The following is a 27,385-nucleotide window of genomic DNA, read 5'->3' as shown; positions in this document are numbered from 1 at the left end:
AAAAATAAGGAACACTTCCTTATCACATTTTTCTAAATTGAGTTCTGTTTGCTGGAATTAGAACTACCATTTGTACTTATTTGTTTTTATATAAAAGAGGTTAATTTATGTGGTATGTGGTTTTATGTAAGTCTGGCCTCCTAATTGCTGGTCAGGTTGTTTATATTTTAATGCCCAAGTATGCCAATATCTTCCTCCATTCTCAGAATGTAGAAATGATTGCTATCCTGATTGGTATCCTTAAAGTTCTTGGCCAGGTGTGCTGGCTCACACCTGTAATCCCAGCACTTTGGGAGGCTGAGGCCTGCAGATTGCTGGAGTCCAGGAGTTTGAGACCAGCCTGGTAATGTAGGGAGACCCCATCTCTACAAAAAAAAATACAAAAACTTAGCCTGCTGGTGGCACTGCCTATAGTCCCAGCTACTCGGGAGGCTGAGGTCGGAGGATTGCTTGAGCCCAGGAGGTCAAGGCTGCCGTGAGCCATGATCATGCCACTGAGCTCCAGTCTGGGCAACAGAGTGAGACCCTGTCCCTAAACAAACAAGCAAAACCCCAAGTTCTTTTTTTGGATAAACCAATCTTAAACATATTTGTTCATTTAAAAGTCATTAGTGCCTTGCTGATCAGATACGAAATTTATGTAGAGAATTTTCTTACACTTAAAAGTATACAAAAAGCTGGCCGGGCGCGGTGGCTCACGCCTGTAATCCCAGCACTTTGGGAGGCCGAGGCGGGTGGATCATCAGGTCAGGAGATCGAGACCATCCTGGCTAACACGGTGAAACCCCGTCTCTACTGAAAATACACAAAATTAGCTGGCTTGGTGGCGGGCGCCTGTAGTCCCAGCTACTCGGGAGGCTGAGGCGGATGGCGTAAGCAGACCCGGGAGGCGGAGCTTCTAGTGAGCCTAGATCGCACCACTGCACTCCAGCCTGGGCGACAGAGTGAGACTCCGTCTCAAAAAAGAAAAAAAAAAAGTATACAAAAAGTTTTTCATATATTTTGAGGAAACTTCATACATGTGTCACTTATTAGGTGCTTAAAATGTACCCTAGAGTATTTAAAATGCTGCGATAGACTGAGAAGTTTGGAATAATTTGATTTAAAGTAATAGATATTGAATTAGTAGGAAGTCATCTGATTGTGTTTATATATAATATTTTAAATAAAAATACATTTATATTCACAGGGTAAACCAGACTTGAATACAACATTGCCAATTAGACAAACAGCATCAATTTTCAAACAACCGGTAACCAAAGTCACAAATCATCCTAGTAATAAAGTGAAATCAGACCCACAACGAATGAATGAACAGCCACGTCAGGTAAGGATCTAATTCGTTCTCCAATCTTATTTTTCAGAAAAATGCTGGTATTTTTACCAGAAATAATTCAAATAAATTCTGGTTAAAATGGAGTATATTTGGAAAGAAAATTATTTTATGTCCTAGGCTATTACATGAATGCTGAAGTATGCAAAATTTAGGTAAAATATTTTTAAGAAAAAATTTAAGAAGTTAATAATGAATCTAATTCATAATATGGACTAAATTTTTATGCTTTTCGTGTGGTAATATACATCAGACTTGGTTCTGCTAATCATAGTTTTTTAAAGATTATCTTTCCAAGGATAATATTTCATAGAAGAATGAAGCATGTAGTTTGTGTTGCTTAGTTTAAAAATATTTTCTATTATTTGGAAGCTAAAACTACTTTTTATTCTGATTTCTTGTTTTGTGAAATCTGTCCCACCCCTTTTGAAAAACAGAATTAGATAAACTTTGTCAATATGGTATATTGTCCTGTGACTTCCATTTTTGTACCAATTCAATTTATTTTTCTCTTTCTTTATTGCTTCAAGCTGTATTCCACCAGAATCTTTTCTTAGAAAAAAAGCATTACCTGAAAGGCCTCCCTGCTGCCTATTAATGCCATATAGCCCGGGGAGGGAGACTGGACAAAATGCTTAAACCTTCCATGTAACCTTGCTTATTCACTCCCTAATTGTGGTCAAAAAGCCTAGGTAGCTCATGAATTTTTAGTAGCAATTGGGGTGAGGGAGTGGAGGGAGAAACATCTGTGCGTTTTGTTTTCCTCTCCTTTCTCTGCCTCCTCCCACCTGAGTCCACCTAAGGATTAGAAACACTGATTTACCTACGACGGTTATCTTTTGCTCTCGTATTCCCCTTTTAGATATCTCACTCCACCTTTTCATTTGAATTTTGTTTTTCACTAGTCCTTCAAGTGTCTCATCTCCAGACTTCATAAAGGATTGGGCCAAAACTTTCAGACAGTTGCTCTAGAAGAAACTACATAAAGAAATTCAGTTCCCACATCCTCTGTAGTGTTTTTTCCTCTTCAGGTGAGCCAGGAAAACAGAAGATATTTGGAGCCACATTGGATCAGCATCTTGCTATAGATGTCTCAAGATTTGAAGTTCTAAACTTGCTTTACTGTTGGTCCCCAAGAGATTCAACAGGGGCCATGTAAGTGTATCACATCCAACATAAAAGATGCGTACCTGCATGTGCCTTTAGGCTCTTGTCACCACTTAGGTTTTCTTTGGGCCATTCAGCTTTCTGTGTGAGGCTTTTCCCTTCTGTTTTACTACCGCACCCAGTGATAGTCACGAAACCACAGGAGGTTGCAGTATATTCATTACAACAGGGAAGGAATTCTGGCATTCTGAACTTTGCCCACCTTGATAAAGCCGTTCCCTGGTTGTATTCTTTCTCAGATACTGTCTAAAGTCTTGAACATCTTGTCCTTTGACTTTTTGGTGATTTAAAAATCATTTCCCCACAAATATATTTATTAATTGAAAATTTTGAAAGTATATAATTGGGTAAAACAGATTTGCTTCAAAAATTCTGAAAGATAAAGAAGGTGGAATGTAATCTTTAATTAATAATATCATTCCACGTTGGAAATTTGAGTTTCCTTATGAGATCAGATAGTATTTAATAGATTTTATCCTCATCTTTTCTTTGCCAAATCATTCTCAATGTAGTCTATAAACCCAAATGTTTTATTTAAAGATCAATTGATTAGCAAATTCTGGCCATTTTAACAGTAATTTTTTTCTGCACCTAAATTCAGTCACAGTTTTAAAAACCTCTAGTCATTATTTACTGGGTGTTTACCTGGCTATAGAGATATTGGTAACTTAGAGTTTTAAAGTTGAAATAACCAGACTAGTTGCTCCTTGTTCTTTGGTATGTTGAATAGTTTTAAGTTTTCCTTCTTTTATTATGGTGTATGAGATTATTCTCAAATGAAAGGTATGTGTCCAAAGAGCAAAGTTCTATCTCCTCCATCTCTCCCCAAAAAACTTACGTCATTTCAACCCAGATCTTTTGAGGGTTTAATCTTCCTTTTAGCTTGCATAGACAGGAAGTGTTTAAAATTATTTAGCAGGCCACTTCTCCAAAAGCTTTGGCTGTTTTTTACTTTATCCTTATGGTACCTGACAATTTTTGCTGGATGCTTTTGATTGTGCTAAGATATTAGTTGTCTTTCCTCTTTCTTTATCATCAATGTAAGAACTGAGGTAATATTTGACCACTGTCTCACCAATAGGACTGTGCATTGGGCAGAATATTGGAAAATAGTAAAAAGACAATTTTCATGTTAATGTTTTAAAAATCATGATCTGTTATCCCAAGTATTCCAGTTTAGATTCAGTTTGTTAGTAAAGGAAAGATGTTGGTTTTAATTCTATTTTGATATACATATGGTAGATGACTGCTAATCAGCTATTTGTAATTGAGGAGATAGTTGGCAAAATATACATAGGCAGAAATGATTCTTCCAATTTTGCTATCCATTCTTAGATTCATTGAATTCAGTTGATAATATAAATTGCCAAATATTCCAATTGGAGAAGTTATTTTTATTAGAGAGTAAATGAATTAGACAATGAGGTTTCTATTTTTGAGGTTCCCATAGATATAAATGTTTTTATTCTTTGTATCACATTCTTTTAATAAGATGTTCAAGATAGTGATATTGTAATTCCTTTTAAAGTGTTGAATTTTGAGGCCTATAACTAGGATTAGGCTTCTGAATATTAACTAGGCTTTACTGTGAGAAGATCTGAAGTGTTTAATTTAGATGAGAAGCAATCATTAAAAATAATAATTCTGTCTTTTATAACCAACATCCTATGCCCAGGTCATTTATATGGCAGCCTAATTTGAATTCTATAAAATATATAAATTATGAATTTTTAATGTATTGACTCCTTGAAAATGCCTTAGCTTTAAAAGTGCAAATTAGGGTATGAAAAGAAAAGCATTAAACAGAATTCAGTAGTGATTTCTACTTATAATTAAAATTTTAAGGTAGTGATGGGATTTGTAAAACCTAGTTATAATAGGGTGGTAGCCAGCCATTTTTGTATACAGCATCAGTGTATTTGATGATTGCTTGTCTTTTCTTTAGATTAAAAAGACCCCTGTAGTGGAGAGGAGGGAACTCTGCCAGTTATCAGACTATTATCCCAAACAGTAATCACTGAAATATCCTTATTCAGCTAGATGGATAAAACACATCTCAAGATCTTTTTAGTCTAACTGAGTTGTAATTTTTGCTGGTAACAATGCCTTTCCTAGTTTACCCCCTTCATAATGTGAAGAACTACCATTTCTATTTCTTATTTCTTTGCTGCTGTCATCTTTGATACTATCTGGTCTCTTGATTGCTTCTTTTTCTCTTTTAGCCTCAAACCAAAGAAGCTTCATCTTTGAACTATTACTTCTTCCTTTTAATTATTAGATTATAGAGGGCTAAAAGGCTTTTGTGTTTTTGACAGTCTTTGCATAGTAATTACATTTCTTATAGAATATTCACTTTTTTGTAGGGGTAATTGTTTAACAGTAAAGAAGCAGATTTGAATCTTCCACTTGATCTTAGATTTTTTTTCCTTTTATTTCATTTTGCCAATTCCCCTTTCAAGGATATGAAACTTTCCTTTACCTACTTCCAGAAGCCAGCCTTTTCTTTTAGAAGGAATGTTTTAAATTGTATTAGAAGAAACTTTCCTGATAAAAGATAAATTTTGTAAATGTGCAGTTTAAAGTCACTGTGTATGAAAAGTGTGTAAAATAGATCAGCTTTCAGTTGCTAAAACCCAGAGGGTTACTATTTCAGGCATTCTAGCAGCATTTTCTTGTTTCTAACAGTTATTTCTAGTATAGTCTCATTATAATGTTCTTAATGATTGACAAATAGATAAGCTAAAGCAGAGTCTCATGGTGGATATATTCCTTTGCTCTGGACAGAAAAATTGACTGTCTGGGCAGAGAAAATAGAGGATGTGTCCTATAACACTTAAAAATATTACTCTGGGTACTGTTGGGAAGATGCCATATACAAAGTGCCAAATGAATAGTAGAGTAGTACAGGCAAGTGCTATAGGTGTTTAAGAAAAGTGAGGTTACTGTTGCTAGGAGGCTTGAGGAAATCTTTAGAACAGGCATGAAACATATGCTGGACATATTTTTAAAATGTAAAAAATATTTTCTAACAATATTTTATAATGTTTCCTTGGGCTAGATTCCCAGAAATATAATTAGTGTGAATATTTACATTTTTGATACATACTAGCAAATTGATTCCAAAGGGTTGTACCAAATTAAAAGACTATCAGTAAGTTAGATACTTTACAGTTTCAGCTTACCTTCTATAGCAGCAGTCCCCAACCTTTTTGGCATCAGGGACTGGTTTTGTGGAAGACAATTTTTCCATGGACCAGGTGAGGGCGAGGGGGATGGTTTTGGGATGAAACCATTCCACCTCAGATCATTAGGCATTAGATTTTTATAAGGAGCATGCAACCTAGATCCCTCACATGCGCAGAGCACAATGGGGTTCGCGCCCCTATGAGAATTTAATGCTGCCTCTGATTGGACAGGAGGTGGAGCCCAGGCGGTAATGCTTACCTCCTGCTGTGCCGCCCAGCTCCCAACAGGCCACAGACTGCTACCCGTCTGTGGCCTGGGGGTTGGGGACTCTTTTTCTATAGCTTTGAGTATTATTAGTACTTTTTTTGGGGTGGGGGGAAGTAATTCAGTAGTTTAAAAGGGCATTTTATTTTAAATTTATATTTATTTCAATATGTATAAAGTTAAATAGACTGAGGCATTTGTGTTAAATTTTAAAAATGAGAAACATTTAAAGCTTTTTTAACTAGGGAGTAGCTTTTGTATTACCCATCTGAACTGAACTTAAAGGAATATCCTGGTGGCCTAAAGCTAATTCCAACACCTGTACTCTGCAGATACACTTCCTCCTTCCTTCTCAGAGACCCCATCCAGGGGAATATGTCACTTAACTTTTATCTTCAACCTGTCTCTAAACTGGCTTCTTCCCAAAGCATTTAAATATATTCAAATCCACCCCATCTTAAAAAAAATTATCCACTTCACTGCTCCCCTTTTAGCTTTTGTTCTCTTTCTTTTCTTGTTAAAGTCAAACTTCTTGGCATTGTGTGTGTTTACTATCTGCTTTACCTCTTACTCAGTATGTTTATATCTCTGAAATAATAGCTTTTGTTCTCACTGAAACTGTTCTTTTCAGAATTGCTGATGTTCCTTGTTAAACTGAATGGACAAGTTTCGGTCTTTAAATTTCTTGCCCTGCTTTAACATTAAATAATATGACTACCTCTCTTTCTGAAACATTTGCTTTCATTCTTTGACTCTACACTTTCTTTGTTTTCCTCCATACTTTTTTTTCTGAATCCCCTTCTTAGGTTCTTCTTTCTCTATCTGTCTTTTAAAATGTTGAGGTTTCCCGGGGAATACTATGCATTCTTTTTTGTATGTAAACCCTCCATGGGTGATTTCACTCATTCTCATGGCTTCAGTTATCATCCATATGTTAATGATTTCCAAATTTATATCTTCATCCTGAGCTTCAGTCGTTTGTGTCAATTCTCCTACTAACATTGTTCACTTGGAAGTCTCACCAGCACCTGTAATCTATTGCTTTATCTCTATGAACTCCTTTGTCATCCAGTCAAATCTGCCTTTTATTAGATGTGCTTTATCTCAGTGAAAGGACCACTGTCCACTTGGCTGCCTAAGCTGGAAACCTGAGCATCATCCTTGATTCTTCCTATCTTTCACCCCAAGCGTCTATTTAGCCAGCAAGTCCTATTGATCCTACCTCCTGAATGTTCTCTTGCTGCGTTCTGAGACTAGGTAACTATTATTCATTTCATCTGATCTCTCTGCTTTTTGTCTTTTTTTTTTTTTTTTTGGAGACAGGGTCTTGCTTAGCTACCCAGGCTGGAGTGCAGGAGTGCAATCACGGCTCATTGCAGCTTCAACCTCCTGGGCTCAAGTGATGCTCCCACCTCAGCCTCCTGAGTAGCCGGGACCACAGGTGCACACCACCATGCCTGGCTAATTTTGTGTTTTTCATAGAGATGGGATTTCACTATGTTGCCCAGGGTGGTCTTGAACTCCTGGGTGCAAGTGCTTCCTGTCTTGTTCCCTTACTTCACTCTTCATATTGCAGCCAGGTGTTCCTCTGGCATGATGGTCTGATAGTGTTAATAGTGTTATACTGCTGAAAACCCTGCAGTGCTTTCTGGTAGCTTTTAGGGTAAATTCAGAACACTTTAACATGACTGCCAAGCCCTTTTGCTTACCTCTCTGGCCTCACCTTCTTCTCTTGTTCTACATTCAAATCATATGGAACATTTTTCAGGTTTTTGCATATGCTATTCATCCCCTACCCCTGACCCTTACATACCTTGATCAGATTTCATGCTGTTTCCTTTCCCTCCTTCAGCGGCTGTTTCTTACTCATCTCTCAAGTGACATCAAGAACTTAGACGTCACTTCTGTTCAGAAAACCCCTGATTTACCAAGTTTGGATTTAGAGACATTCCTTAGTGTTTCTTCTTTCTTCTTTTCTGATCACAACTATATTAGGTTATTCATTGCTTTATCCCCAATTTCTCTATTATGTAAGTGCTTAATATGTAAATTAGTTGAATTAGTGAATTAAATTATTCGTTCATTCAAATATTATTTATTGAGCCTTCACCTTGTACTTTTCTAAACAATGGGATACTGCAGTGAACAAGACAAAGTCCCTGCTGTCATGGAACTTTCCATCTAGTGTGAGAATAGGAAGTGAGTCAGACAAATACATGTATAGATAATGTATCATGTTGTGTTAAGTGCAATGAAAAAAACACCAGAAGAGTGAGAGAGCATGTGGTCTTCAAAAGCAGAGAAATATGGAGGGAACATTCTAGACAGAAGTCTGTCAATTGTGTATAGTATGAGGACTGACAGGGTTAGGAGATCACTGAAGAAACTCTTACAGGAAGTTAGGGCATAAGCGATAAGATGTGTTTTATGCTGGTCATAAAATAACTGATGGCCGGGCACAGTGGCCCACACCTGTAATCCCAGCACTTTGGGAGGCCGAGGCGGGTGGATCACGTGGTCAGGAGTTCAAGACCAGCCTGGCCAAGATGCGAAATCCTGTCTCTACTAAAAATACAAAAAAAATTAGCTGGGTGCGGTGGCAGGTGCCTGTAATCCCAGCTACTTGGGAGGCTGAGGCAGAGAATTGCCTGAACCTGGGAGGTGGAGGTTGTAGTGAGCCAAGATCGCACCGCTGCACTCCAGCCTGGGTGACAGAGCAAGAATCCGTCTAAAAAAAAAGAATAAAATAAATAATTGACAAAATTTATTGACTTATCAGCTCTGCCTATATGAAGAATCTTAGAATAAAGTGGGAGAATGATATCTTTGACAGAAATATGGACATAATAAAGGGTAGCTCAATATTTTTTAAAAATAATAAAATATGAATTTCAGTGGTAGAAAATTTATACTCTTAAAGTAATTGTTGCGTGTTGAGCTAGTAAAAGATGATGGGCTAGAGCCCAAGAGAGTCTGGAGATATGGTCAGTCTTTATGGAGGGAAGAATTGCAATTGAGACATTACATGTGAATTTTTAAAAATTAAGGAATGAGGCTAGATGCAGTGGCTCAACATCTGTAATCCCAGCACTTTGGGAGGCTGAGGCAGGCACATTTCTTGAGGCCAGGAGTTCAAAACCAACCTGGCCAACATGGTGAAAACCCATCTCTACTAAAAATGCCAAAAATTAGCCGAGCATGGTGGCGCATGCCTGTAGTCCCAGCTTGGGAAGCTGAGGCATGAGAATTGCTTGAACCCAGGAGGCAGTTGTTGCAGTGAGCCGAGATCAGGCCACTGCACTCCAGAATGAGACCCTGTCTCAAAAAAAAAAAAAAAAAAGAAAAAAGAAAAAATTAAGGGATACATAGGCTGTTGGTTCATCGTTACCAATAATTGTGTACTTTTCTAGTTCATTTTAAAAACATGACAACTGTCATGAGGGAGGATCTGTGAACTTTTTTTATTTCTCTAAGTAACATAGGAATACAGATGAAAAAATCGAATAGTGTTTTTAAAAACTACTTCTCAAAACAGTAGTTTACTACTCCAGTTAAGTCTTCTAGTCTCTGCCAGAAACATTTATTCTTAATTCTTATCATATCTCTTTATAATTATCTTCATATTTCTAATTAATATACTTGTTAGGCTGTCTTTGTTAATTTTAGCCATTATTTCTTTACTTTCCCCAAGGATAGGTGACTACATAGTTCTCTCTCTCTGCCGTCATGCTCCCAACCTAGATGTATCACAATTTTAGGTAAATAGGTTAAATAGTCAGGGTTTACGTTATTATGAATGAAAATTTTTCTGGGTAGGGTAAGTAATGCCCTGCCACTCCTTTCTGTCATAATTCTTTGTTGTTTTTAATCTTAATAACTCTATGTTAGGTTTTCTAATATAATTATAGTTAACATTTTCTGATTTTAAAATTTCTGCCACATGCTCATCAAAAATATTTTCTTTATGCTGCTAGGATGTAAATCTGTGGGGAGAATTAATATTTTTATAATATTAAGTGTTACTGTCCACAAATCTTAGGTATTCCTCCAGTAAGCTTTTATAGTTTTCAGTCTAGTGATCTTATATATCTTTAATTGATTCTTAGATATTTGATGTTACTGTAAATGGTGTCATTTATACAATTTTTATTTTCTAATTATCTTTTGCTAATATTAGAAATGAATTGATTTTGTGTATTGACTCTGATTTCAGTTATCCTTCTAAATTATTAAGTCATCTATGATTCTTTTGGACTTTACATGTGAATAAACATGTCATCTGTCAATGAGAGTTTTTCTTTCTTTCTTAACAATCTTTAAACCTTTGATTTTTTGTCCTTTTTCTATTTTATTAGTTAGAACTTCCAATACAATGTTGAATAGAATTGATGGTAACAGATATTCTAGAATCATTCGTGATGTCAGGGAACATTTTTAATGTTTCTCCATTAAATGTGATTCTTGCTGTAGGCTTTTTTGTAAATATTCTTTGTCAGATTAAGGAAATTTACTTCTATTTCTGTTTTACTAAGAATATTTCTTATGAATGGATATTAAATTCTATCAATTATTTTCCTCTACCTAGTTAAGTATCAAATAATGTTTATTTATTCTGTTAATAAAGTGTATCATATTGATTGGTTTATGTGATTAATTTCACTGTTTGATGTTTTTGAATGTTAAACACATCTAGAATTCCTGGAGTAAGCCCAATGTGGTTGTAATGTATTATCATTTTTATCACTGTTTAGAGTTGCTGTTATTAGGTTTAGGATGTTTTGCATTTATATTCATGATTGAAATTGACTTGTACTTTTCTTTTCTTGTAATTTTCTTCTCAAGCTTTAGTGTCAAGGTTTTCTGGCTTTGTAAAATGAGCTTGGAGGTGATCCTTCTTATATTCTCTGGAAGAGTTTCTATAAAATTGGCATTTTTAAAAAACAAAATTTTCTTTTTGGAATAATTAATTGGGAGGTCATCTCAGCCTATTTTTTTATGGAAAAGTTTTAACTTTCAGATTCATTTTTTTTCTTTGTTTTTGAGACAAGGTCTCGCTGTATCGCTCAGGCTGGAGTGTAATGGTGTGATCACAGCTCACTGCAGCCTTGCCCTCCTGGGCTCAAGTGAGCCTCACACCTCAGCCTCTAGAGTAGCTGGGACTACAGGTGCACACCACCACTCCTGGCTAGTTTTTAAAAATTTTGTTACTTTTTGTAGGGATGGGGTCTCACTATGTTGCTCAGGCTTCAATTTTTAAAATAGGTACATGGAAGAATATTCATTTTTTCTTTCTAGTTTTTTTCATGTGATTTTGTAGGAATTTGTGCATTTTATAATTTTCAAAGTTAGTGGCAAAAGGTTGTTTATATATTTCTAGTAATATTTTTAATGTTTACAGTATCTATTGTGATATTCTTTTCTCTGATATTGGTAGTATCCAAATGAAAAGTGGAATGAGGTATTGGGGAGACCTTTCCTAACAAGTTTTGAACTCAGTCTGTATATGAGCTTTTCCTCATTGAAAATCAAATCCAATACTATCAAATTTCTTTTTATAAGAAAACATTTCTTTTATAGAAGTTATTTTTTTATAATGGATTATGCCTTGTCTTATTTGACACTGTTGCCTTGAAGTAATCTTATAGTACTATTGGGATCTTTGTTTTTTTTTATGCCTGTATTTGTTTGCTGTTTCTTTGCACTTTCTTTTTATTTCCAGCTTTCTGAGTCTCTTTATTTTTAAATCTGTCTCTTACATAAAACATACAGTTGAGTTTTTAAATTTGTTTTAAAATATGATCTGAAGGTCTTCATAATTGGTGAGTTTACCCTTACATTTATTGTTTTACAGATATGTTTAGTCCTAATTCTGTCACTGTGTTTATATACTGTTTTTAATATTTTGTGATTTTTTTTGGTATTTCTGTTTTTGTTCTGTGGTCTGGGTTTTTCATTTAAATTTATACTTCTGGTAATTTTGAGGATTTATAACCTGATTTTAATTCTAGTGGTTGATTAATGTCATATTCTAAATAGTGCATATGTACTTCTATTTCTCGATGTATTGGTATTAAAAAGGAAGAACGGCTGGGCATGGTGGCTTATGCCTGTAATCCAAGCACTTTGGGAGGCTGAGATGGGAGGATTGCTTGAGGCCATGAGTTTGAGAGCAGCCTGCCAAGAAAGTGAGACTCCATCTCTACAGGAAATTTTTTAAGAAACTAGCTGGCGCAGTGGTGTGGGCCTGTAGTTTCAGTTACTCGGGTGGCTGAGGCAGGAGGATTCCTTGAGCCCAGGAGTTGCAGGTTGCAGCGAGCTATGATCATGCCCACTGCATCCCTGACTACTGCTTGGGCAACAGAGTGATATGCTGTCTCAAAAAAAAAAAAAAAAAGAGGAAAAAAAAATAGTGCCTGTTAGTGTCCTACAGAAAGAATAGGAATTAATTTGGCCGGGCGCAGTGGCTCACGCCTGTAATCCCAGCATCTTGGGAGGCTGAGGCGGGCGGATAACGATTCAGGAGATCGAGATCATCCTGGCGAACACAGTGAAACCCCGTCTCTACTAAAAATACACAAAATTAGCCGGGCGTGGTGGCGGGCGCCTGTAGTCCCAGCTACTCCGGAGGCCGAGGCAGGAGAATGGCGTGAACCCGGGAGGCGGAGCTTGCAGTGAGCCGAGATTGCGCCACTGCACTCCAGCCAGGGCGACAGAGCGAGACTCCGTCTCGAAAAAAAAAAAAACAAGGAATTAATTTACACTACCGAGATTAGTTTCAAGAAAGCTTTTCTTAAGCACACATCTTCTTATAAAGAACTAATGATAGATCCTTATCTATTAGAGATCAAAGTTCCTGCAGTCGAGTGGGTTTTGAAATCATCAGTTTATTCATTTCACAGCAGATATTGCTGATTAACAGATGCTGTATAAACAAAAAAGTCGAACATGCCCCCATCTTCATAAAACTTTGAATCTGAAAATCAACACTGAACAAATAATTTCAAGTATACTGACATGTGACAAATATGTGAAAAGTAGTGAAGGAGCACATCTAAGTTCCTATATGAACTTGCGTATCAATAAGAAAATGATTGTAGCTTTTTCTGTGGGAGGAGCACATGAAAAATCTAGGCACCACGAATGATACTCTTATTCCATGGTCATCTTAGGATAATTGTACCTTTTCAGGCACTTGACAAGTATTGTATACCCACTGTGTGTAAGTTAGAGAGTATTCATGGCAAAATTTAGTCAAACAACTACAGCAAACGCTTACTGCACCTCTGTCTTCATCAGCCCTAAAATTTGCCCTTTGCTTTATTCATCTATCCTGTTTAGCCCAAATTATCTTTTGCCTTAACGAGAGATGACATTGTAGTTTGCACAGCCACACGAAACAACCTTTTCCTTGGTTTATGCAATAATTTTCTTGTCATTATCTAGCTCTTTCTTCTTAGGCCACCCTGACAAAATAAGAGGGTAGCTCATACTTGATCTTTGATGTTTGCAGGCCATGGTATTTAAGTTGTTTTTGCTGACCATAACTAGACAATTCAGATACTATATGGGGCTGATTGGAAATAAAGCAGTTTATAAACTGGACAGTGAATTTCTTCTTGGCAGGAAACACCATTCATCCACGTAGCCCTAACCCAGTGTCTTGTATATTTAGCCTTTTGAGAGTGACTAGAAAGTACACACTTTCTGGATTTTGCTTTAATCGACAATTATGTGACAAGAGTCTCTATTATATGATTAGATTTAGTAACTGCCTTATGAAAGTAAGATATTCATTCAATTGATGGAATCCTAACATTAGAAAAAAATTCTGAGCAATTTGATAAAAGATTTGTATTCTCAAAGAACTTTCTCATATTTTATTAGTGTTTTGATAACCTGAGATAGATCTGACAGTTACTAAGACTTCTAGTTTACTAGTGAAAATATATGCAAAGAGATTAAGTACTTTGCCTAAGCAAATCTATTTAGTGTTTCAGCCAGGATTAAAGCATTTAGCTGCCAAACCAGCACTTTCTATCACCCTGTCCTCCCTCTACTTAGCCAAATATTCATCCCACAAACATCTGAGTGCGAATTTTGTGTCTAGCATCATGCTCTTGACAGATGTAGATTGCAGATAAAACTCTAAAAATGATGAGATTTTTAAGGTAACTTTTGCTTCTTCTGTTTTATAAGGCATTAACACTGTTGTCCTCATATACTTTAAAAAGTATATCACATATCTTACGCATTTAAATTTTTTTCATTAGAAAAAAGAAAAGAAATGCTTGTAGTCTAAATCTTTGACAATTAATGTTAGACATTTTAATTTGTTGCTTAATAGTTGTAAAGAATACAGAAACATACAGAGAGCCATCACAAAAGGTCCTCAGTCCCCTGACGGCAGGCGAATGTATCAGCGAAGTAGGACAGGGGAGGCTTGAGCTAGGAATTGGATTTGGTAATTAGGTGACTGTGACCTTGGGCAAGGTCAGTGTTCATATAAATAAGAGGGGCAGAGCCTGGGTTAGAAGGAAAAGAATGAATAGAATGTGAGGAAATAAGACACAAGTTCTCTCTACTAGTGGGAGGGGAAGATAAAGATGGCTTGAGGGGGAAGCAGTGTGAATAAGGACATGTTTTAAGTTGTCAGTGTTTAAGTGCATCTGTCACTTAAAAGAAGAAGTCCCAGGGGAGGAGGGGAAAAATGGAAAATGTGAGAAGAGAAATTGGGCAAATTGATGGGGCAAGATGAGGAGGAGGTAGAAGATGTGATCAGGAGTGCAGGTGGTGGGATAATCTTAGAAGGGCAGCAGGATTCTTATTTCTCTAAAATAGGAGGAGATCTGAGGTGGAAAGGACGATGTTCATAGAGGCTCTAGACCTTCAGGCTTCACGCCTGGCTTTTCTAGTCAGTCTGAAGTTGCTCTGTAGGCTTCTTGGCTTGGGGGTTAATATTCAGCTACGGTGTCTAAAATAAACAATAAAAAACAGGAGTTTGGATATGTAGGAATTTTAGATGAACTTCCCTTAGTTTCATTATTGAAGTTCAGCATGTTTCTCTGGTCAGTTCACTTTGTTCTAATAGAGATTATAATTTCAAAAGGGAAGATGCTTTTTAAGACAATACGTGAGAGCTAAAATAAGTTTTAGGTTTTCGTGTGGCTCAGTTTGGTGAATTTTCTCCAGTTTTCATGTAAGAATAAGCCAGACCTACTGATAGCTACCTGCTAATTTATGGAAATTAACATGTTCCAAATAAACCTGTCTGTTCTATTTTGCTACTGTACCTACATTTGAACACTTAATGTCATTCTAAATGGAGCCGTGCCTTTCTCAGTAGTCAGTGACAGATTCACACATGTGTGGGAACCCCGATCCTGTGGTAAATAAGAGAGCCCCTTCTAAAATCTAAGATCTCTCTGTACAGACACTTTCTAGTTTATAGGTGGTGATATAAAATTTCATGTTTCATTTATTTGGAACTCTACATCTTCCAATAGAAATGATATTATAAATGGCTCTAGTGTCCCAGACCGACCCATAAAATACCATTTAATCTAAAGTATATCTGAATTATTAAAAATAATTACAACCACATTTCTAGCAGCAAATACATTGACTATCAACTTTCTGAGGTAAGAAATGTTTCTCCCAGTTGTGCTTTATCTTACTTTCCAGAATGACTGGATTCTCCACCACTCCTAGTTGTCTGGCTGTAAAAAAAAAAGAGGCACCCACCTCCAAGCCATTTAGGTTGGTTCTTCTAAGGCCCATGAATGAGGAGCTGGGAGAGACACTACTGAGAACTGAGAGAGGAGCTTGCAGTGATGGTGCATGCTGGCAGGGGCCCTTCTTTCTGTTTCTGCTGTGAGATCTGGGCACCTGCCTTTATAAACCTCCTATTTCCCTATCCTTTTTCTCTTTCTCTGGACCAGTGGTTCTCAACTAGACATGATTTTGCTTCCTCCATTTCCTCTTACTGCCCCACTCCCCACCTACCTGGGTACATTTGGTATATCCAGAGATATTTTTTGGTTGTCACAACTAGGGTGTTTCTACTGACATCTTGTGGGTGTATAAACCAAGCAAGCTGATAATCATCTACCCCAAATGTCAAGAATGCCAAGACTGAGAAATTCTGCTCCAGACAGTTGCTACTGGTTAAGGTTGTTTTTGCCTTTTTTGATTCATTGTAGCATAGAAATATAGTCTGTGTTCCCTGATTCTCTCCCACCTTCTATTCTTGAAACAAGCTCACAGCTCTTTTGAGGTTTTTCTAAGGGCTTTACCATCATCATAACATGAAACTAGATGGACTAAAAATAACAAGAAGATTACAGTTTTAGGAAATCTTAATTAAAAGCTATCCATGCTCTCCACTGGACTTTAAATAGAGCAAAATTCTGATCCTTTTCTAGGCTTCAGTCCTTTCCTCCCCGTGATGATGGTTTCCTCATTCCCTGGTCTTCCAATCTTCCTTACTAATACTGCTCCACCATGGAGAGCCTTAGTAGTGATTCTGTTCCTCCCAATGAGAAACAACAGGGATGAAAAATCCTTGCGTTATTTTAATGAGGAGTTAAGGAATGGTTCCTTTCCTTATTGCATAGATTGTATTGCATAGATCCGGCCAGAACTGTTTTCTGTTGTTCTCCTTCTTTTAAGAAAGTTTCAGGATGAGATTACATCCCAGCCTTTCCTTACGTACTGCTGCACAACACAGGGACCTCCTTTCTCTACTGTTCTCTCCTTCTTTCTACTGCTGCGTCATACTTGCCACCAATGCCAGCTTTGTGGACATGGGACCTGTGCAGTTACACAGGGCCTTGTGCTTAAAAGAGCCCCTCACTTAGAAGGAAGGGCCATGCCTGGTTTAATGCTCTGCTGCCATACCCTTGAAATTCTTAATATTTTTTTTAACAAGAGGCCTCACATTTTTAATTTGTTCTGGGCCCAGTAAATTATATAGCCAGTACTGCTTACCAAAGTACTCCCAACCGATCTTAGGTCCAGGTGAGAGGCAGTCTGGCTTGGAGGAGGGGAGGAAGAGAAATAATTTTAAAATATTTGTAGTAGCAAGAAATCCCCAACTGAAAGGGAAGGGAAGGGAAGATTCATATTCATGTGCTCAGACTCTTCATTTGCTAATACTTACCTTTCAGAATTGATTATTTTTGCTTTGTTTATACTTACTAATTTTAATAAAATGACCAACTACTTATTAAGTGCTATTGTATGATCAGCAATGTGCTACAAGCCACAGGTGAAACGAAATAGTAAAATGATAGTTGCTGTGTACTGGGCATGTTCAAGTGTTTATAACGCTTCCTCATTTTGTTCCCATAACTCTTTGAGATTGCTTATATTGTCCCATTCCATATAGTATGAAACCGATATTTAGAGAGGTCAATTGTCCAATTTATAAAGCTAGTGAAAAAGCAAGTTTGAACATTGGTTGTTCAGATTCTAAAACCCAATCCCATTCACTCTGCTAATAAGTTAGATATTCCCGTCCTCAGGGTTGACTGTCAAGTTGAGGTCGTGAGTATACAGGGAAAGTCAGTTTCATTTTGTCTAATGAATTTTTTTTTTTTAACACAACAGAGACACATCAGTACTTTTCAAATTGGATATAATGATTAATGAAAATCATGCTAGGATATATGATGTAGATGCTTTTCAGTGTGGTCATGAGAAGTAGCTATTAGTATAATTAATCTGAAACAGTATTCTTAAGAAAAAATTCAAAAGCCTTCAGTTATATATGCAAATCACTCCCTTTCTTTTTCCATTTTTTGAAATACTTGCTCCCATACCATTGTTAGTGTCGCTTATCTGGAAGTGTTTTCTTGGAGTAGGGTCTCTTTAATTTCTATCCACCAAATAACAATTTCATGTTCTATGTGATTGATATTTGTAATTGTGGTCTAAGAAAGCTAATTTGCAGAGAAAATATGTTACATCAATTCTTTATTTTTTACCATGTGAGCTACTTCTCATGACAATTTGATATCCCCATAAAACTCTATGCTGGTTTTAGCTTCAATATATTATAAGCCTGTCTTCTCAATTCTGCCTAAGGAAGAGGCAGGCATGAGGCACAGATCACCTACAATTGAGACTTATACAGTATCTATTACTTAGGAGTTAAATGGATTAAGAGTAATTTGATAGTTCTCTTAAAGTTTACTGATCTATTATTATCAGCCTTTGATGGCATGAGTAGAAGTGTCTGAGGCTTGTACTATATAACCTAACAAGAGCCAAACATGCAAATGCTCTTTCAGAGCTTTTGTTAAGAGAAGGACTGTTTAATCACACTGACCTGAGTTTTAATTCCAGCTGCACCACTGATTAATTGTGTAAGTTATTTAAGTTCCCCATGCTTCCGTTTCTTTATCTGTAAATGGGAGTAATATCTTCTCCAAAATGCTGCAGGAAAGTTTAACTGAATTTCTGTACAGAAGGCGCTTAGCACAGTGACAGGCCTATGGAAGGGTGTTGATGGCTAGGTGGTAGTTTTCCTCCTCTTCCTCCCCCTATTTCATCAAGACAGTATGACTGGGCATAGTTTCACTGGGTAAAACAGAACATTGGGTAAGCCCTTTCTTCATTTAACCTAAACAATTAGCTCTACTTTTAAATAAACTTATCTACTTTTAAATAAACATATCTCCTCCTGCAATGAAATAATAGGAAGGCAAATGTCTTCCTCTTGTTGTCTGCAAGGAAGAGGATAGAATAATATTTTTTAAAATCTTTCAGCATAGTGAAGAATAATACTTGGAGATCTTGGTGGTCACTACACCCCCACTACATGCATGCTTTTTTTTTTGAGATGGAGTTTTGCTCTATCACCGAGGCTGGAGTGCAATGGTGCGATCCCGGCTCACTGCAACCTCCACCCCCTGGGTTCAAGTGATTCTCCTGCCTCAGCTTCCTGAGTAGCTGGGATTACAGGCATGCGCCACCACACCCAGCTAATTTTGTATTTTTAGGAGAGATGGGGTTTCACCATCTTGGTCAGGCTGGTCTCGAACTCCTGACCTCAGATGATCTGCCCGCCTCGGCCTCCCAAAGTGCTGGGATTACAGGTGTGAGCCACCACACCTGGCTACTACCACTCTTTCAACACAAACCAAACCAGTCTTTCTCATACCTCGAACCTGCATCAGAATCACCTAAAGTATTTGTAAAAAAAAAATAAAACTAGCTTTCTAATCCCAGATCTATTGAATAGAATCTCTGGGGATGAGGCCTTGGAATATATTTTTAAAATAAGCCACCTTGGTTATTGTTCTTTATAAGATCTTTAGAAACACTGACCTGCACTCTGTTACTTCCTTGCCCATACAATTTCTTGGGTTGGAATAGTCTTTTCTCTTCTACATGCCTATAGAATTCTTACACAATTTTTAAGGGCTACCTCTTCCTAGAAGCCTTTCCAGGTCTTCCCAAATTGAAGTTAGTTTTGGATCTTCATTATTGCGGTCGGCCTTGTAGAGTTTTGCATGTTTTCCGCCAAACAGCTCCTGGAGGGCAGTGATTGCCGATTATCCTACCAAGCATCCCCAGTGCAAGAAAAACACGTTGCATATCATGGGCATTCAAAGAGTATTTGTTGAATATTGTTGATCCTCAAATTCCTTTTTCCTAGTAAGCCATCTCTTTTGTTCTTCACTAAAGAGTACAAATCTCTTAGAGTAATATTAATACACTTGGAGTGATGAAGGTAAATAATAATCAACATTATCAGCCTCAGTTCCCAGAGCATCAGAATAGGGATTGGTGTCTGTGAATGGTGGCAAGGAGTTGTTTGTGATCCCTGTTTCTTTCTCATCCTCTTTAGATATTCTTCATAAGGCAAATTGAACAAATCCCTCAAAGTCCAAGTTAAATACATAACAATTATGAAAAGAAAATGCTATCGTGGGTTCATTTTACTTTCAGTAAACAGATTTGATCATTGACCTCACTAAAGAAGCAGTTTTTGTAATACACCTTCATGTTAGTTCTTTGGGACACTAAGTGGGGGTAAAGTACATGCAGCTGTGCTTCCGTTGATGTCCTTACTAGGAGAACTGTGCAGAGAAAATGTGTAGAGATGAACTGCAGTGACTACTAAGATGGTTTCTCCAAAGATGCTCTGCACTATCACTTAAATTTTAGGCACTTTTGTGGCTTTAAGTGACTTTTAATTCCATCCCATGTTTCTCCCTCAATCAGCTGGTTTCCTGGATAGGACATTGCCCAGACCATTAGTGTTATAAGGTGATAGGCATGTGGAGCTAGCCAATGTTCTAATATACTGGAAGGTAACAAAGAGAACAAGATATTAGATGTACTCAGAGCATCTTGTTAGTGAGGATTAGAGGGAGATGTAATAACTGAAGGTGATAGCACGTTTTGGGAGTTTCTCCAAATATTAAATCACTGTTCCTTATACATATTCTATTTATTGGTTATTTGGCCTCACACCAGGCAGCAAGATTAAGCTGAGAAAAACCACTGGATTTGGCAGGGGAAATCAGATTTTCAGTGAGTAGTTTAGGATTTATGACAGCAGTAGTGCTTATGAAGTGTATTGCAAGAGACTAGGTAGCCATCATAGAGGGGGAGTCCTTACGTATGTTTTGAATATTTTGAATATTACTCACCTTTTGAATATTACTGTCTTTGGACTTCTAATGGTTGAGAAAGTAATAGAGTGGGGAGACCTCCAAGTGAACAGAATCGCCAAAGAAAAACCTACTCACCTAAGTGAGTACATCAGGAAATATTAAACTTAGGCAAAGGAAGACCTTTTCCTTCCCTGCTCCCTCTGAAGCACTGAGGCCCATAGTGGCCAAAGATAATGAGAAAAGATCATGGAATTTGGTGAGAGGAGCTGACTGACTATTGGAGTACGTTTAGTGCAAGTTGGCTAGAAAGGGGGTGGGCTAATAAAGTTGCAGTAGACTTGGGAAAGGGCGATCGTGCACATTGGGCCATTCCTTGAGGAACAGGCTTGGAAAGAAAAGAACATGGTCATTATATAAGCTGGATAAAGTCTCAGTGTATTAAAAACCAGAAAGTACAGTCCTAGCACCCCAAAGAAGTTGCTTGTGCTGAGCCTTTGTTGTCAGACTCCCCTCCATCCCAATCTGGGGCAACCTTCCCTATAGGTTTTCCTTTTCAGGGTATCATAGGAGTGGAATCACACAGAGTGGGAAAGACTGGCTTCTTTCACTTAGCATAATGCCTACTGTACGTACCTTTAAAATGCATTTTAAAATGCAAAGAATCCTTGCCCTCGTCCCCCGCCCAAACAAATAAAACAGGGATCTGAGAAGATGGATGTACAGAAAAGGTGAGTTAGGAACATACTGAGATGTAAACAGACATTTACCTCCTGAGGACTGTTTCAGTTTTCAGTGAAATTAGTTGAGCTTCTTAGCTTTGAGTGAGTGTTGGAAAGGTTGGAGAGGAAGTGACCTTGACCAGTTAAGTGTTTTCTTTTTTTAAACTAGCTTCCTTTCCTTCTCTGACCTTTTTCACTCCCCATTTCTCCCCTGGGTTGCGGATGGGAGAAGATACACACACACACACACACACACACACACACACAAATATGCATACATAATAAAAAATATATATATATATATGTATCTCCATTTTCATGGCATAACAATTTTATTATTTTTGCTCCTGGACTCTGGAAATGGTGCTTTTACTATTGAAAGAGCATACGCAAAATCTCAGTTTCTTATGTCCTCTCTTATAAAAAGGGCATCCACACATATCAGATTCTAACTTCAGCTGTAGTTGCGGGGTATCAGATGACATGTGGTGGTACCAGGATGTGATATAAGCTAGAGCCATATACTTATATTTCAGTCCAGGATTTATTTTTACTAATTTTTTCTTTATAAATTTTTTGTATTGTTTTCCTTGTTACTGATAGAAGTTTGAAAGTTGAGAATTAAAAATGATAGAATAAAACAAATTATTTTTTAATATCTGGAATTGGAACTTTTAGATGTAAAATATAAACAATGTATCTGTTCATAATTCCCATGCTTTTATGTGGTAGTGTTGATTTATTTTTACAAATCAGTGACTATGAGATTAATAAGTGCTTTTATAATTGTATATATATATACACATATATATAAATGTTTAATTATATTTAATTATAAAAGCACTTACTAATCTTATCCTCACTAATTCTCCTAGATGCTTTGTCATTAGAAATTTAACTGGGTTTTGTTTTCCTTTTTTTTTTTTTTCTATGGCTGTGATATTCAAAACACAGATGATGTTATTCCACCAGAGAGCAAATAGAAAGCAGGCAGGGCAGGTATTCTTGGGACATTTATTGCATTCATCAATTATTACCTTCACCTTACTACTTTTCATCCATGATGATTAATATATTTATATCCTCATATTGTTGACCTGCTTATATTGACAACATATTCTACTGATAATGTGATTAGCAGGGAGATGTAAGGAAATGTTACCATATACCAAAGGCTTTCCTTGGTGCTAGCATTGTGCTTATTACAAATTCAGCATATTGCTCTTCTGACATAAATAGAATTACACTACTTTATCTTCTCATTTGTCTGGAGGACAATTATCTGATACTTCACATATATCCAGAAGTCGGGATGTAAGCCCCAAAAGCCCTCAGAGTGGCCACAGTGTGCTAAAAGCAAATGCGATAAATCTTGTGCCCAGTATATAACGGATACTTTATACATATTGCCTTATTTAACTCCCACAGTAATCTTTTGTGATAGCCATTGTTGCCACATTTATAGAAGAGGAAATAAATTGAAAATTCTGAAGAGGTTATAGACCTTGTCCAAGGTCGTCTATCTAGAGATAGAGAGTGTTGCAGCTGAGATTTCAGCATGGGTTTAGACCTTGTCCAAGGTTGTCTATCTAGAGATAGTGTTGCAGCTGAGATTTCAGTATGGGTTTGTGTGTCCCCCAGATCCTCACACTGAGTCCAGTTGCTCCCATTTTCAGTCATTCCCACAAATATTTTTTCAGTACCAACTATGTGACAGGCCCTGGTATCCAGGATTAAAGACAGTTATACAGAGTCCTATAGAATTCCTTTATCTGTTTCTTTTTTGGCTGCAGTAAATGTGAAACAGACTAGAAAAGAGATGAGGCATGAGGACAGTGACATTGTCTCTCTTACTGACTGTCACATCTGCAGGGTGAGCACAGCACCTAGTAGGAGCTCAATAAAGATATGTTGAATGGATGAGTGATATTAGTGAAAAGTAATAACTAGGAGAGAGAATCAAATATGAAAAGGATATAAAATAAAAACCATAATTGCCTTGGACCATTTAGTGTTTGAATAAGCAAAAGGCTCCATAGCCCCTAGGGCACGAGGAGCCACTCAGTGTACTCACTGATGCCCGTAATGATGACCTGGGGCTACTAAGTGACCATGGTGACCCAGGCCCTGTGCAGCAGGGAAAGAGTCACTCATGAATGTGACATCCAGTTTAAAAATAAAGGAGGCATCTAAAACATTTTAGAAAACTTTTCATTGAAAATGGTCTTTTCTCCCTTAAAGTGTGCAAAAGGGCTAAACTTCATTGTATTGGAAAAATCCTATGTTGGAGTAGCTCTTTCTCTAATGATATTGGATAAAGGGGGATAACACATCATATAATTTGTTTTCTTTTCCTTAATAAGTCGTAGCATTAAAATTTCATGCCAGGTGAATCTTTAAAAAATTCAAATTATTTTCTTTGGAAGATACCTTATAAGAAACTATACATAGTATACAGCATATAACCATCTATAGTACTGTAACAAGTGAATAGGTTATGTAAAACAACCTTTTTTGAGCAATGCCATCTGAGAGGATTATGATGTGTTGAAATAATTCATGTTTGGAATATCATTTAGCTTTTTATAAGGAAAAAATGAGGAAATTATAGGAAACTATTGAAATGATTTAAATTTCATTATTCAACAGCATCGATGCGCTACTTTCTTGTTTCAAGAATGTATCTATTAACAGTGATATTTTGCCTTACAGCTTTTCTGGGAGAAGAGGCTACAAGGACTTAGTGCATCAGATGTAACAGAACAAATTATAAAAACCATGGAACTACCCAAAGGTCTTCAAGGTATTATCTAAGTTCAGTTGAGCAGACATTTATTAAGTACCTACTGCATGCCAGGCACTCTGTTAGATGCTGTGGATTCAGCAATGACTGACAGGAGGCCTTTGCTTTGGGAGGTCATATGCCTTGCTGGATGACGTACCTCTTGTGTTTTAGTAAAGCCAGGAAGAAGGTACATGAGAAACTTGTATGTTGCAGGGATGCTGCAGTGTAGTATATTATCTTAGATTTTTTTCTTTGTAAAAATTTTGGCTTTAGGTTAGGTTCATCATAGAAGCTAACCCATGTGCTGCTCTTAGCACTGGATGCGAATGAGTAACAGAATTTCTCAAAGCTTCCTGCTTATAGCAGCATCTGGCCCTACCACCTGCTCTTTCTCTCATCCTCTTCCCAAAAGAACAACCAACAGCTCTCCTCCTGCCCCTCCCTCCACAAACTGGTGCTCCAAGTAGCAGTGGGAACAGATGCACTTTGGTCCAGCAACAGCAGCCAGTGGGATCTGGGATGGAAAACTCAGTCACTAGTCTACATTTCATGCTGTATGAGAACTCCAAGTTCTAGAGAAGAGTTATTTTTCAAGTATTAAAACTTTGGCTTCTAAAGCTTGATATATTGTGGATTGCTCAAAAATCCTCATAATTCATGGTTAGATTATTGCCTTATCCCTTTATGTTCTTGGAAATGTTGGCCTTAACTAGTTAAACAGGTTTAGGACTTTAAGCATTGCATTTAAATGTGACCATGGTACCAGTATCTTACAAGTAATCAAAGTGTGCAGTTATTAATTCTCTGATTTTTGATATTTTGTTAGGTTTATGAAAAAAGCTGTTAAAGCCACAGATACAGCTTGCTTGCATTGGCTTTTTCTTTGAATCCTGAGACAAAGAAGATAATTGTTGAGATATTGCTGGAAATTAATGTTAAAAGCTACAAGGAGAAACTATACCAGTACTCAAGGAATACATTAAAAGGGATACTTGGCTATAGTCGCTTCACAAAGTCTTACCTCATTAAAATAATTAACATTGCTTGAGGAAATATAGCCAACTTTTTAAAAGTTTAGTACCTTGGAAAATGCATTTTAAAGTTCTGGTAAAGTATTATTAAAATGCTCAGCTATAAGCTTACAGCAAGCATGAGGATTTGTTTTTTAAAGTAAGAAAAAATGCTCAGCTATTTTGTTACTATTTCTTTAGTATGAATTCTTTAGTGTGTCATATCTATTAAGTAGATATATTATCTTTTGCTGCTTTGTCTTATGTCAGTTTTACATATATGATCCCAAATGAATACAAAAATATCAGTTGTTTTATGTCACATAAAGTTTGCTCAGCACATTGAGACATTTCCTTTAACTAGTACTTGTTTCTCATTGCAGGAGTTGGTCCAGGTAGCAATGATGAGACCCTTTTATCTGCTGTCGCCAGTGCTTTGCACACAAGCTCTGCGCCAATCACAGGGCAAGTCTCCGCTGCTGTGGAAAAGAACCCCGCTGTTTGGCTTAACACATCTCAACCCCTCTGCAAAGCTTTTATTGTCACAGATGAAGATATCAGGTAATGCAGTTTAACATGACTTCATAAACTTGGGTTTTTACATTTGGGTAAATTTTATACTGTTCATTAGGTTCAGTGGCATATCTAGTAAGTGATATATCACCTAGAAAGTTATACTTTTCTTTTTTAACAGAGTTTTTCAGAAACTGATAGAAGGTGAAAAAAGACCATTATAACAAATACATGCTTGAAAGGGGTATAAATGCTGCATGCCAGGGGTATCGTCATGGTCCTGTCCAAAGGACAGGCACCAGATCAGTTATATTCCCTAAGCATCATTTTTACAGTGTCTTTTGCAATTTGGGATTCTGACTTTCTATTCTAAAGAACCTCTTTCTGCCAGACACAGTGGCTCATGTCTATAATCCCAGCACTTTGGGAGGCCGAGGTGTGAGGATCACTTGAGCCCAGGAGTTTGAGACCAGCCTGGGCAATACAGTGAGACCCCATCTCCACAAAAAATTTTTAACAATTAGTGAGGCATGGTAGTATGTAACTGTAGTCCCAGCTACTTGGGAGATTGAGGTGGGAGGACTGCTTGAGCATGGGAGGTCGAGGCTCCAGTGAGCTGTTGTCACATCCCTGCCCTCCAGCCGTGGTGACAGAGCTAGATCCTGTCTTAGAAAAATAAAAATAAAGAACCCCTTTCACTCAGTTATGCCTTTTCTGATTGCCTCCTTCACTGGTTTGTCTGGAAACCAATCTCTCTTTAAATCAGATGATAGTGATGCTGCTCTTAAACTTACCTGTGACACGGTAGAGCAAGAAGAGAAGCAAGTAAGAAACAAGAAGCCACAGGTAAAGCAATAAAACAGAGCCAGGAATGAGACAAGACACAAACTATGTCTACTGACATCTTTTACTCTTTCTAAGGCTGACTCACAAGTTAGGGTTTCAGCAGCAAATGGTAAAAGGAAAACATCCAGCTCAGATTGGTAGAACCCAGAAAGTAGAAGCAAACCATTGCATAGGAAAAGCAAAAGTACTCCAGTTAGTAAGACCACAGAGCAATTCTTATGTGGGTTTTATGACCTCAATATCATTATTTTATAGTGATACTGCACTATATTGCATTTATATTATATTATAGTGTATTATATTATAGTATATTAAAAATATGACCTTGTGTATACTTCACTATTTCTGTCCCCTGAATGTAAATCAGTTTAATTTGAGTATTATTCCTAGACAAAATCAGCAGATGACACTTTCAAATCATATAATTTTAAAATGTTTTATATTTGTTCTTTTGTTTGTTTGTTTTTTGAGACAGAGTTTTGCTCTGTTGCCCAGGCTGGAGTGGAGTGGCACAATCTCAGCTCACTGCAACCTCTGCCTCCCGGGTTCAAGCAATTCTCCTGCCTCAGCCGCCCGAGTAGCTGGGACTACAGGCGAGCGCCACTATGCCCAGCTAATTTTTTTATTTTTAGTAGAGACAGGGTTTCACCATATTGGCCAGGCTGGTCTTGAACTCCTGACGTCATGATCCGCCTGCCTCAGCCTCCCAAAGTGCTGGGATACAGGTGTTACAGGTGTGAGCCACCACGCCCAGCCTATATTTGTATTTTTAAAAAAAATCCATACAAAGTTGACATGAAAGTGTTTTTAAATGGGTAAGTCTAGCTAGGTTTATAATGGGAAAGCCCTTCTTGGGTCTTAAAGTAATTATTTTGCAAAGATAAAAAGTGGTGCAAAGTTGTATTCATATGCCTTGATTGCATATGAATATGAATGAA

At 37.2% G+C, this 27,385-nt stretch overlaps 1 protein-coding gene across 1 annotated transcript in view; it reads left to right on the top strand.

Annotated features, from left to right (window-relative positions):
• MBD2 (methyl-CpG binding domain protein 2) overlaps positions 1-27,385 on the top strand; it is a 69,221-nt gene that overhangs the window by 33,873 nt on the left and 7,963 nt on the right. The window contains exons 3-5 of the mRNA XM_004059440.5: positions 1,190-1,327; positions 24,006-24,096; positions 25,472-25,649. Of these exons, the coding sequence (XP_004059488.2) occupies positions 1,190-1,327; positions 24,006-24,096; positions 25,472-25,649 (407 nt within the window). The remainder of the gene's footprint in view (positions 1-1,189; positions 1,328-24,005; positions 24,097-25,471; positions 25,650-27,385) is intronic.

The sequence above is a fragment of the Gorilla gorilla genome, chromosome 17 (genome assembly GCF_029281585.2).
Source record: "Gorilla gorilla gorilla isolate KB3781 chromosome 17, NHGRI_mGorGor1-v2.1_pri, whole genome shotgun sequence".
NCBI lineage: Eukaryota > Metazoa > Chordata > Mammalia > Primates > Hominidae > Gorilla > Gorilla gorilla.
This window is presented reverse-complemented; position numbering and strand designations above follow the sequence as displayed.